Source organism: Branchiostoma floridae, chromosome 11 (genome assembly GCF_000003815.2).
Source record: "Branchiostoma floridae strain S238N-H82 chromosome 11, Bfl_VNyyK, whole genome shotgun sequence".
NCBI lineage: Eukaryota > Metazoa > Chordata > Leptocardii > Amphioxiformes > Branchiostomatidae > Branchiostoma > Branchiostoma floridae.
Window position 1 is genome coordinate 3930034 of NC_049989.1, and position 13926 is coordinate 3943959.

The 13926-nt window shown below is 44.1% G+C and overlaps 2 protein-coding genes across 2 annotated transcripts; both read right to left on the minus strand.

Annotated features, from left to right (window-relative positions):
* Positions 1–5692: 5692 nt before the first annotated feature.
* LOC118426136 (leucine-rich repeat and immunoglobulin-like domain-containing nogo receptor-interacting protein 3) lies at positions 5693–7717 on the minus strand. Its single transcript, XM_035835395.1, has one exon. The coding sequence runs from the start codon at positions 7715–7717 to the stop codon at positions 5693–5695; it is 2025 nt and encodes a 674-aa protein (XP_035691288.1).
* A 2254-nt stretch (positions 7718–9971) lies between these two features.
* Positions 9972–12477, minus strand: LOC118426137. Its single transcript, XM_035835396.1, has 2 exons — positions 11817–12477; positions 9972–11103 (listed from the first exon to the last, which is right to left on the minus strand). Exons 1-2 carry the CDS (start codon positions 11999–12001, stop codon positions 9972–9974), a joined length of 1317 nt encoding a protein of 438 aa, XP_035691289.1. The 5' UTR covers positions 12002–12477.
* Between the last annotated feature and the right edge of the window lie 1449 nt (positions 12478–13926).

Below are 13926 nucleotides of genomic sequence, written 5' to 3' on the forward strand. Positions count from 1 at the left end.
CCATGTCGACATGGTTCACTCGTACATTCATTTATGTCTGCGAAATTTTAAAAAAAATCGCTGTTTCAAATAGTAGACTATTGAAGTTGTATATTACAAGAAATACGTCATAAAGAAAAACAGACGCCCCCAGTAAACCATCACAACGCATTCTAAAGATAGTAACTACTCTGGGTCATCTCACCTTGCTGACAGTTCTGTCCAGTCCATCCAGGCGAGCAGGTGCATCTGTAGCCACCATCTTTGTTCATACAGCTTCCATGCTGACATGGTACCCTGACACACTCATTTATATCTGCGAAGTTGAAACAAATTATCGCTGATTCAGTTCGATGAATGTAAACGCTATCCATATAAGCTAATCTAATAAAGTTTCAAGTAGTAGACTATTTTGAAAGAAGTTGAATGTTAGAAGAAAGGCGAAATACAGAAAAAAAGAAAGCAATGAAATTCGTGAAAATGACCCCGGTGTGTAACATGCATAGAAGATCAGAAAGACACATAGCCCTTTCCCCTCATTAACAACACTACACACAACATGTGCACCTTGCTGACAGTTCTGTCCAGTCCATCCACGTGAGCAGGTACATTTGTAGCTACCATCTTTGTTCATACAGCTTCCATGTTCACATGGTTCATTGGCACACTCATTTATGTCTGCGAAATTGAAAAATATTCTGGCTGATTTTCGATGAATGCAATCGGGAAATTCATATACATATGCTAAACAAAGTTACATATAGTAGACTTTCTTGAAAGAAGTATATATATATATAAATATTAGAAAGACGAAATAAAGAAAAAAGACGCCCCCTAATAAATCATCACAACGCATTCTAAAAATAGTAACTGCTAATACTCTGAGACCTATCTTACCTTGCTGACAGTTCTGTTCCGTCCATCCAGGTGAGCAGGTACATTTGTAGCCACCATCTTTGTTCATACAGCGTCCATGTTGACATGGTTCACTGGCACACTCATTTATGTCTGCGAAAGTGAGTTTTAAAAAAGCATATCGCTGATTTTCAATGAATGCAAACGCTATTCATATAAGATAATCTAACTAAACTTTCAAGCAGTGGACTATTTTGAAAGAAGTTGAATATTAGAAGAAAAAAGAAATACAGACAACCCCCGCCCTCAGTTAACCATCACAGCGCAACTAAAAAAGTAACTACTAGTACTCCGTAACATCTCACCTTGCTGACAGTTCTGTCCAGTCCATCCAGGTGAGCAGGTGCATTTGTATCCGTCATCTTTGCTCACACATCTTCCACCATGTTTACATGGTTTCGTGACGCACTCGTTTTGCTCTGCGTGGAGGTAAAAGAAATCGTTCTTGTATAGACCTAATTCCTTTTGAATTCAGCCTAGCTACAGCGACCATATTCAGGACGAAAGGTACTTTCAGAAATTATACAAAAGGAAGAAAGAAAGATGCGCATGGTTTTATATGTTTCTTTGCTCACCCGTAGTAGGCAGATATGTTACGGTTATTGGCAACATCTCGTTTTTTACTGTGAAGTTCGGTCCCGCTGGTGAAGAGGGTGTAGTCCAATTGGCGAATTCGAGGCTGTTTTCGAGGTACGAGTAGAGTGTGGTCAACCACGGAGGACCTGACGATGTGGGTCTTGCTTCGGTCGCCGCGCTATTTTGATCCATGGAATCATACTCCGCCTATGTATGTGCGTATAAAGAAGAGTGCAAGGACTTACAACGTTATCGAAGCACCCTGTTAATATTACTGCTGTTCATTATCCTGCCAGATTTATTAATTTTTTCTTTCTTCCCGAAACAAGGTCACATACCAGGGGGTCCGAAATTGACTTTGACCTTAGTCTTCCCAACATCTACGTACCCACATACCAAATATCATCATAATCCATCAAGACGGTTTCTTGAGTTATGCTGACTGCAAAAATCCGGAAACACACACACACACACACACATGTACACGCACACACACACACGCGCGCGCGCGCGCGCGCACGAACGCACGCACGCACGCACGAGCGCGCACGCACACACACATACATACAAACACACATACACACAGACACATGCACACAAAATAATATCTCCATTTTTCACGGAGATAATGAAGAAGGAAACCTATGAACCCACCGTGCTCCCAGCTGTGAGACGAGCTGTCAGGGTTGCAGCGGTAATAACCGCCGCTAGAATCAGGAGCCAGCAGCCCAGTGACATCCAATTAGATTGTTTGGAATTCCACCTACTCCACATCTCCCTGGCTCGCTCTAAAGGTACATAGAGAAGGCTTGGTTAGCCCTTAAGCCCAACCATGGCCTTACAACCTTCTCCAGACCATGATTAATGATAAATCCCCTGTCACACATAGCCGACCATGGCCTCCCGACCTAGCCTTATTCACCGCCATCTCTGTGAACGTTGGCATACATTTTGATGTAAAACTTGTTGTGGAGGGGGGCATCCTTGAACACATCGCGACCAGGTCGGGAAGGTCCTTATCCCGGGGAGCTTGTAGACCGCCAACTCCTACTCTTTGACATGTATTCCTTTCCCGACATATGGACCTTCTCGGTGGAAAACCGGGCCCTGATGTGTTGAAAATGGCGAATGCCCTCCTCCCCAACAACTAAGAATACGCCAACGTCCACAGAAATGCCGGCGGAGGAGGCTACTCCAGACCGTCTCAAGATCATCTATGGTAGAAAGCTGTTTGGCGAGGTTGCCTTTAAATGTGGTATTCGCCAATAGGGATAAATGCCGTGTAAGTCTGACCGCAACCATTACCATGCTTAGGCTTAGGTCACATTTCAAAACCGGGGCCTGGCCGGGATGTTTTAAGAAACGAAAAATTACAATGTATACCTAGAAATAGACACAAATCATGCCCATGAATCTTATTGTGACATTTTGTGTATCTTGATGCATCTTATAGCATTATTTTCGCTCCCGAAAGCTGGTTTAGAAATGTGACCTAAGCCTTACCCGGCATTTATCTTTATTAGCATATCAAAATAATATCAAAGTTTTTGCCCGATTGCAAGTTCTTGCCCGAGAGCTAATAGCGAGTAACAAAAATCAGATACAAATAATGGTTAACAGTATATTATTATTTTTAGATCCCACTTTTCGTGCAGTCTGAAGTCGAGGGAAGGTCCCGAAAGTGTACATGTGACAGGGGCTTAGGGCATCTTCAAGTTGTTTAAGGTGTTGCAACTGTACAGTACCTTTTCTCTTGTCAGACTACCCGGGTACCCATAAATTAGTCCAACCAACCGTTAACCATAACTTTGCCTGGGTACCAACCTCCGTAGTATCCACTGGTTCAATCTTTTGGCTTGCTAGCCATGGTGCGAACGAAAAGATTGAGTCAGTGGCTACTACGGAGGACGAAACCCAGGCTAACCAAAATGCATTCAAAGCACAGTCAGTACCAATCCTATCTTAATTAATTGGCCCCAACAATCTGACCGATTACACTATCTTATAAATGTTAAAGTGCCATTCCAGCAAAGCAACAACATCAGCCTTGGAAAACCGCGTGTATGAATTTTGAAGAATGGCTGTGTAAGATCTAACGTTAGATAAACATGTATATTTTATTAACCAAAAGGGAATCAAATGAATATTTTCACTGTTTCGTACTTTCAACTCACTGTTATTGAACGAATGACCTTTCTATTGCAATCAACAAAGCGACCTTTGTGGTGTTGACAAAAAATTGCCTGGTGGAGACTAATTACACTGTACATGTATATACAATTCTGTGTGGGTCATTAACACTGTAGTAAGTATTCGTAGTAATCTCCAAGCAGATCCTACAGTAGCATAAGATAAGTATCAAAAGCTGGCAGAGGAGTAAATCCGGCCCAGGAGTGTGTATGCTACCTGTACCCGTCTGACTCCCTTTGGCCGGCTATACTCCTTGATCCGCTTTGATACTATCTTATGGCACCGTAGGATTTGCTTGAAGATTATATTAGTACCTCTGGCTCTGTAGCCAAAGCGCTGCCGTTCCTCGCCTTCTTCACGTTGTTTGGCATCCTCTGCTGAGTAGGAGGTGTCTGCGTACTGCTCCACAGGCCCGGTGAACCCCGCCCACACCACGTCTGCCGTGTGCAGGAGATGGCGCAGATATCCCTCGGGCACAGAGCGTGGCGCTCCAGTCGGGCCACCGTGACTAGCTCCAGGATGTCGCGTTGTGTCTCTCGGGATGTTCAGTTCTTCGGCATTCTCGTACGCGTGATCGCTTTGGGCTCGCTTTGAATTCCTCCTGGCGTATACACCGTCCACATCCTCGTACACGTGTTCTTCCTCGTCATCCATGTCTGTTCTTAAGAGATGGAAACACGTCTAGATAAGAAAAGGGCCGCTTTTCACCTAGCTTATCAAGGGTCAGGCAAAGTATATACAGTTTACATCATTTTAAGGCCTAATGAGTCTTATATGTCTATATACACAACGGGAGGTGAACAAAGCACGCGCACACCCCTAGACACGCTTACAAATACGCCGTGTGTCTCAGTGTAGCACAAATAGTGATAAAACTAACGGACATACCTTTACTTTCCCGGCATGTTGACGCCCATCGTCTTTACAACAGTCTGCTGGATTACATGAACGTCTTGCACGAAAACAACATGTAGACTAATCTAAAGCTAGCGCTTATGAACACATGCATGCTGCTTTTACGTAACGGGGTAACGGGTTCACTCAGGAGGTTGTGACATCTTTGAGGTCACTCACAAGTCATTTGGGTTGGTGTGTTTCTTTCCATATATTCATGAACGGTACTTTTCATTTCAAGAGACATTTAGCTTTCATTAAATCAGTGTCGGGAAAGACGTGGTTCCACCACTGGCGGTCCTTTCCCTCCTCCGGTGTTTGTGTCGTGCTTTTTTAGCAAGTTTACCCAAACAACTCGCTGAATGATACGAGTACGCACACAAGAAGACAATGTAAACAAATCTATAATTCTCAGTTGATTTACGACACAGGATATCTCATAATATAGTCATGTGTTGATATATATTGATACGAGTACGCAGACCTACCACTGATGAGTCTGCCATGCGTTACTTGTTGAAATGTCAAAGTCCTTTTATGTGATATGTTTTCACGATTTCAATGTTAGTGCCTTGTATGTGTGACCTTTGGTATACCTGTTGTATGGACTTTTATAATATGATTAGGTTAACGTCAGAACTCAGTACATCAGCACCTTTTATTTTCCATCATATTCATTTTTGAGACCATTAATCTTCTAAATGAATGGGTTGATGAAATGACTGGGACAGACCTGTTCAACATTTCAGTAGATTGAGATAGTCAGCTAAGTGAAATATATGGAAAAACAAAAAGATAACAAAATAACAAACGATCCCACTGATTCCCTACCCCATATCCTTTACACGGTTTCCGAGCTACTGACGCCAGGAAAAAAGTTCTAATTACAAGTGTCCTTTGAATGTTGCCATAGAATGTTAATGTACACATTTAAAAAAAATAATATGATACACTCTCTTGCTTTCTAGAATATTGGATGAATTGAATGAACACTTTTAATGCGCTTGCGTTTAGAAATGGACTCTGTGATATTGTGTCAGTCCACCATAGAAGCTCGTTCTCGCTTGCTTCAGACCAACGCCGATCTTGTTCCCCGGCTGGTTTAGACTTTGGCTGAGCTCGTTCCCCGGTTGGCCAGTCAAACCCTTGCCGATCTCGTCCCTCGAACCAGGGGAGTGTAATCCCGATGAGAGCTCGAGTGGCTGTTATGTCTGTGGGGAGGAGGGGGAGGGGGCCGTCGCTGGGGTGGTCCACCACTGACAGGCCTCACACCTGCTGGCATACCAAGGCTCTGATATAACCGGTCATCAGCGTTAAACGCCGTTCTCAATTTACTAGCATGAGCATGGGGTACTTCGTAGTCATTATCATCATCATCGTCGTCGTCACCACCGTCTCTACATTCATTGAATTCCTCCTGCGGTGTCTCATTGCAAATTCGCAACATTTCGTGTCCCTCTGGCGGTTCTGTACGTTCGTGTGGCGACCTCTGGATCCGTCTTCTACAAATGCACAAAACGGCAGTACACATTAAGATGGTGCAAAACGAACCGATGCCTGCTCCAATCAGTCCCCACGCGAGGTTTGAAGGTAAAATCCCCAAGCGAGATGTCTTAGGAGAGTCTTTAGGGACGTCGAAGACAGCCAGATACCCAATGCGCGAGTCTTGCCCCCCAGGATTGGTCGCTGTACACCCATAAGTCCCGCCATCTTCACCACTTGCATCTAAGATGGTCAAAGATCCTCTCCCTTTCATTTGGCGCCCGGCGTCTTCTCTGTTTCTTGTGTCCTCTTGTGATGCAGGTGTTTTCCAAGAGATGGCCGGCTCGGGGAACCCTGTGGCGTTGCAAAACATCGTCACGTTTCTTCCGTCTTGTTGAAGAACGAATCTATCGATCCGTGGTGAAGTGCAGTTGAGATTTCCGACAGAAATCGTGTTGAGAAGCTTGTACTGTAAGACCGGCGGTGCGGCGCACCGAACGTACCCTGCAAGAGGATAACACGAGGCTAACTTCCTAAGCCTACAGTCACAGCTAAAACGATTACCCGCTAGAGAAAATACAACCCCCTCGCCAATGAACATCGGTGTCTGGGACAGATTGCAGAACGAGTTAGGAAGCGTTTCCAAGTTGTTGTTACTCAGGTCTAACTGTAGTGTACGATCACAAAGGAAGTCTTCGCAAAGCGGTTCTCCTCCGAGGGCATTTTCTTCGACGTATTCCAAACGCGCGTTGCTAAGGTTGCACAGGCGAAGCGTCGAGAGCCCCTTAAGATTGAAGGCAAAACGCTTCAGCGTCGACAAAGGGTTATAGCTAAGATCGACAGACATTATATTCGGCATGTTGGTAAAGGTTCCCGTTTCGATCACATGTAAGGTGTTGTTGCGAATGTCCAAGTGGCTCAGTCGTGGCAGCATGAAAAAGCTGCCGGGGGCGATTCTTCTCAATTTGCTGTCTCTGACGTACAGCGACTGCAGGCTTGCTGCTCCAGAGAACGTCTCGGGCCATATCTCAATGAGATCTGTTCCGATAAGGTACAAATCTTGTAGCTGCGCCAAACCTTGGAAACTGCCGTTCCGAATGCGTTGTATAGGGTTGCCCGATAGGTGGAGCCTCTGCAAGTTTGCCAAGGGTGTAAAATAACCCACTTCTATATCGACTAATAATCCGTTTGACAGATCCAGAGTTGTCAGTCTAGGAAGATGAACGAACGACCCTTCTTCAATATCTTGCACTACGTTGTTACTCAATGTCAGACTGTCTAGACTCGGCATTCCATCAAACACACCAGCTCGCACGGACGAGAGCTTGTTGTTTGCTAGTCGGAGGTGCGTCAGACTACCCAGTCCAGAAAACGCTCCTTGTTTTACGTACGAGATGCTGTTGTTGCTGAGGTCCAGTGACAAAAGAGACGACAGGCCAGGAAACTGGTTCTGTACAAGACCCTGTATTTTGTTGTTGTTGATCCGAAGGATGACAGTGTTGGGAGGGACCTGGTCTGGCACGTCCTTGGCTCCCCTGTTGGAACAGTCGACCGTGTTGAAGCTGTCACAGGCACAGCCCAGTCCGGCACCTGCACTGGTACACGCATGGAACGCCCAGGTAGAATAGTCAACGACAGACAACGAGAGGATGACCGTCACCACTGCGAACAATTTGGTCATGGCGGTATCTGGAATTAAAACAAAACATTTCGCTACAACGTTCGTTGTATCTTATACACCCTTCTTACACAGGAAAATTACCTTCAACCACAGTCATTTAGGACGCGATAGGACCACCTTACTTTCTCAATATACCTTGAGGGAATGAGAGTTTAGAAAATCCACAATACAACATGAACTACGCAATATACTCTGATGATGAAATCTGTACGAAAATTCTATGTTATTCCATTCTTGTCTGTCAGGAAACCAAAAGTCGACTTCAGTTAATGTATTGAAAAGGTGATTTAGTGAGGTTTAAATGGTGGCTCAGTAAGGATGTTCCACCTCAAAGGAGAATGTGCACTTCTTTTCAACAGTTTGACACCGGGGTCAGCTACATGTTGATTAATTTTACCTCGGGCCAAACGTTATACAAACAGTACATTCATGGGCTGGTAATTACCTGTGTGGGGACAGGAAGGCAGGATTAGGTGCAGATACTGCACAGAAGGACTATACGATGACTCACTCACTTGTTTATCATACCTCAGCTCTTCTAGGGTAGCTCGTCCTCTCACAAGTGTCATGAAAGTTATAGAATATATTAGTAATACAGTGTATTACACTGTATTGATCTTAAAATGTGGCTTTAATTCGATACTTGATGTAAACCATTCTCAAAGAGAAAGCAGGTACAGACATACACACATCACACACACACACACACACACACACACACATCACACACACACATACACACACGCACACACACACACGCACGCACACTTACTGGACGGATGCTCCAGTCTGTAACGCCTTCCATTAATTCCATTATACCTGTAGTTTGAAGTTTAAAACTACTCAGTCGTAGGGGTGGTCTTCCTCAAGTTTCTCCGGATTCTATGATGCCAACCTTTTTTGTCAGCATTTTTAAACCAGGCGGTGTTAACCACCTTTAACTTAAGATGCAATTCAGATAGAAAATCGTGGACACGTGGAAGACCCGGCCAAGTCAGAAAAATTACAAAAAAAATTAGGAATGCTACGACATCTCCCCTGTACTGTAAGACCCAGTAAACAAAGTAGGTACTTACGTTCAGCTCGACCACAGATACCAATTCTAAATCTCCGCTTAGATATGCCAGTAGTAGAAACCTGTCTGACAAGGCGACGCCTTTCGTCACTTCCGGTCGCGCCAAACGTTCAACGTCACTTCCGACTAGTATGACAGAACAAGCATTTGGTGTTGCCCCACTCGGATAAAAAACAACACTACATACAATTTATTTTGTTATCCCCATTCAAATAAAACTTTATTTTGCCTTTGTACATAGTAGGAGGTAGTAAGATGGTCATTCCTACATTGTTTATTGCATAACGTACATCTATATTTAGCTTTGTCAGCTTTTCGAATTATAAACGAACGGAACACGTAGCACAGATAATCATCACAGGTAACAAACAAAATATGTTATTCGGCATCATTTCTATATTGGCCATCCATTGTATCTCATACACTTGCAATTGTGGAGCAAGAATGTTATCTTTCTTTGTATCTTTCCTATACATTTTCACAGTGGGTAACAAAGTTCAATACTAAGTGATTTACCAACATAATCTGATCAAACTATTCACGAATTCTTCACAATGATCTGAAATGACATTTTACGCAATGCACATTAGGTTATGTAAGAAAGGTGTCATTCTAAAAATACACATGTTCAGTTAATTGGGTGCAAATAAGAACAGGCTGTAAAGAGACCAATACATGTATTTACATTACACAGAACCGACTTGACAAGGTATATAATTTTCGCTTAGCTTACCAAGTCACATTATAGCCATCAAAGTTGGCAGATTCCGCGGTGGCCAATTTTACCCCTCTGCCAGCTGAAGTCCTATTCATAGCGTTATTATGTGTGATAATTCTGGGCTGTCTGCCTGTGCTTGGAGATTAACTGTAGTGCTCAATTGAAAGACCATGTTTGGAATCTCCTTGTGTTCAGCAAATAGGATAAAACACTTCACGATCACACATCTCATATTGACGAAGACCTAGTCTCCAAGCAGACGTTCGCTGGATGAAAAATTAAAATGAGAAGAATTTGGCCAAATGGGGACAAATAAGTTGCCATGGGATTTCAGTCACTCCGAGGCCAATCAACTTCTACTAGGCTTTTATTCCTAACTCGGCCAAAGTCCCCTATTACTATTTGCCCAGGCAAGAGTCTGGTAGAGACTAACTGAGACCCCTCAGTCACTGCTTGTAAACTTAGGATGCTTCTCGATCTGTACCACATTTTATGATATATCCGCCGTCGACTGAAATGGCATATATTCTCGACTTGGACTTGGCACCGATGCTGAGCCATGGCATAACGTCGCTTGTGCATGGCTCTAGATCTAGACGTGTTTTACATAGTACTGTTGGGAACGACTGTCTTCTGTGGAAGTGCTCGGCGTGGCTTCCCGTCACCGCCGTCCCGTCGATACAAACGACGCTTGCCCTGTGCCGAAATGTCTTGTAGGGCGGTTTCTTTTCCAGATCGGTGTCCAGATCACGTTCTGGTTCAGACGGCAGCGGTGTCTTCTGCTCTGGCGGTTGTATAGAAGAATGGTCTACATCAAGGTCAGGTGTCACTATACTGGGGAAGAGTCTCTGACGGAGAAGTACAGACGCCTTTCTCATGGTTTCATCCTTTGTTTCCACTGGCTGCACCTGGGCAGTTTGCTTGTCCTCGACATCTTCATCGCTTTCCGCGACTGTTTGAAGTTCATCTCGTTCCTGGTTAAGTTGGATGGCGGGAAGACTGTGCCTCCGTCTATGGACATCTTTGCTGGGCGTTGGACAGTCTTTGTGCAGGTGCAGTTGCTCCAAAGACTCCACTGGAATCGACAATCTTCTGCGAGCTGTGATAGTTTCTACTACCACTTCCTCTTCTTCCACGATTTTTGTAAGTTCGTGCCGTTCGTTGTCGTGAGGTTGGATGGCAGGTAGACTGTACCGGCGTCTCTGCACGAGTTTGCAGGATTTTGCACACTTTTTCTGGTGTTGCAGCTGAGGTAGCGACTCTTCTATAGGAGAAGGGAGTGAGAATCTTCTTCGTGTGGGTCTTACTTTGCCCTCGGACGACGCGTCTTCCTTTGCAGCATCTCCTTGGTCACAGTCCTCTTTTATACGCCGTGAAGAGACGTTTTCAGTATCTTTCTGAAGTTTCTTTCCCTCTTCCTCTTCTGAGGAACCGTCTGTTGAAGCGGATAGCTTCTTTGATGAGGACTTCCCCATGGCTCTGTTGCGGACTTTTCGACGGAGACGTCTTCGTCGTCTACTTGAAAGGTCAATGACCTTGTCCATGTTTTTCCGGAGGTTCCGAAAATGACACAGGAGTAGACACTGCTCGGATCTACAGAAAGGTAGAAGAAATATTTTTCAGGTTTACAAACCCAGTCACTCCAACCCGCAAATCGGGGCCTCAAAGAAGACCAAGAAACGTATGCATGATAACCAATTGCATAAGACTAGAAAACAAAACTATCACGATTAAGGATGCGGCTCTTTTGGGGAAAACAATGGTACTCTTGGGGATACCAACAGGTGTCAAACAGCCGATGTCATTGATTGCAAAACGCAGCGACTCTCAAAGCAGAGGTTGGTGGGGTACTCTCCGAGCATCGGTTCGGCACCGGCTGTTTTTGCGTGTACTACGCGTTTTGTCGGGCTTTCTGTTCAACCAATTTGTCCGCCGGCCAAACGTTTGGCGGATACACATGAAGAAAACGGAACAAAATAACGCCTAGATATGTTAAACAGAACCTCTGCTTGGGGAGTAGGTTCGGCATTATTTTCAATCCACATTGCTCTTAACTTTACCGGCAGTTTAAAGGTCTTTTGCCTTTACCAAGGAGGTTAAATTTAACCTCATTGCCATTACTTGTCTGTATCCCCATAATCATGTATTTGAGATGACGGGATCTTTTTTCTATCCGTCGGTACAGCAGTGTACGTTCAGTTTGGTAAAACCGATAGCCGAAAGAGCAAATATACATGTTCATCCGACCAGCGACTAAATTCGTTTTAAATGTTAAATGCACTGGATCAGTCACGCAAGGTTCTTACCTGACTTCGTCGTCGATCCTTTGTGTCTGCTGCTCTAGGTCACCCACCCTGTGCTGTAGACGCCGCATGGTAGCCCGAGTCTTCTCTCTCTCCTGAAGACTACGAGTCTTATCTCTCTCCTGAAGACTCGGATAGGACTCGTCTACTTCCCGTGACATCTTCAAACTGACTGTCTGAGCTCTCATCCTACCAGAACTACTTAATCATACCGATCTTAATAACAAAGACAAGTTTCTGTTGTCTGTGGAATGACACCCATAAAATACAATTTCATCTCTTCAGGTGATTGCCACTTCGGTGTCTCATGGGATAACACCTGGTAATTCGCGCCAAGGAGCTAGGTTGACCTCCTTGCCAGCGTTGGCCGGCTAAAAGTATGCTGCCTAAAATTTGTAAAATGTATCTAAATCGTGATTACAGCATCTTGCCCATCCGGTCCAAGAAGGGCCAGATACAGCCACGGACAGAGGTTACAAAAAATAGCAATATCATAATGTTGGACCACGTTAATTGTATTAATTGACTGAGGAATATTGAACTGTTTTCGAAAAGGAAATACACATGCCGAAATGGGCATTGTATCGAATAGTTTAATAGTTTTCTCTCAAAAATTACGCCGATTTTAACGTTACTATATACTATTTGTTTGCAATCGCTGATGATATACTGTAAATGCAGAAATGTTCGCGGTGGATTAATGTTATTAGTACTAGTAATGTTATTAGTACTAGTACCAATAATAGCACGAGGGAAAATAGGCACACATTTGCATATTGCACAACATCTTTCAGCACGTCTTTGTCGGCCACTGTCCAGTGACACCTCCTAATTGCCCATGTATGTACGGAGAACTGAAAACTGGTAATAAAGCAATTTCATGTCCCTAGTGACGTAATCCTGGCAGTAATGATGACATAAAAAGCCTTCAATATGCCATAAAATATGTAAAAGGCCACATACACGAGGCTGATATACAGGAGTTACCTGTTCTAGCGAATACATAAAGTTATTTACAAGATTTGCATGTTGTATATAAAGAGGCTATCTTTGACTGATAATTGTGGTATCCCCACTCGGTAACTGCTACACACATCGTCATCAATGTAGTATAGTACATATTGCATAAATGGATTTTGTGGTGACTATGTAAAAGTCATAAAACAACATTTTTCTCATAATTTTGTTTGATGACACGCCTTCTGGCTTTATCTATTCATGAGAACTCAGATCGGCCTGCATGCCCATTTTCATTGAGGTCACAAGGGCTAGAAATAGAACAAAGCTACAGATTACGTGATTGGAGCCTAATAAGTAGTTATTATATCGTATACGTAGCTACATTTACTTACTAAGTACGTAACAGTGAGGTGGTGTGATATAACAGTGAAGCAATATGATATAGTGTTCTATTTTCTCATCAGTCACACCTTTTAGTGGACTAATCATTGTCTTCTTTTAAAATATTTCTTTCAGCGAACGTAATTGAAGATTTTCTTGGTTTCGACTTTGTACCGAGGCCTAGACAGGAATCCGTGCTGCTTGCGCGTCCCTGTTTGTCTGATTGTGAATGGACCGTTGGTTGTGGGTGAGTAATAGTTATTGCAGGAAGAGTGAGTGTGCCTCCGTTGACGTCGCTTTTGTCATCGGTGGTCCTTCTAGACGTTACAGGTGGGAGCCGTCTGCCGTTCGTTTTGACTGTCCAGTTTGGACAAGCAACACTGACTCGGCGTTGACGCGTCACGGTAGCCACTGTCTTCCCCTGGTTGTGCTCTTCACCATCGATTATTTCCAAAGACTTTCGAACAACCATGGGCGGCAGTCGCACCCGGGCATAGACCTGCGCGTCCAGTTCTACAGTAGAGCTGTCGACATCCAACATAGCAGCTAGCATTGCGGGGTCGAGGCTTTCGCGTCGCTTGGTTACGGATGCATCCTTGGTAGCAAGATGTCCGTCGATTTCATGGATTTTGGAACGTTCAGATCTTCCTATATAAGAAGGTACCCCAGCGACAGAATGCCTACGGCTATCATTGAATGCGGCCAATCCTCTGAGACGTAGTATGGTTGTGAAGACCCACCGCACAAGTTACAACTGACCATCTTTTCCTTG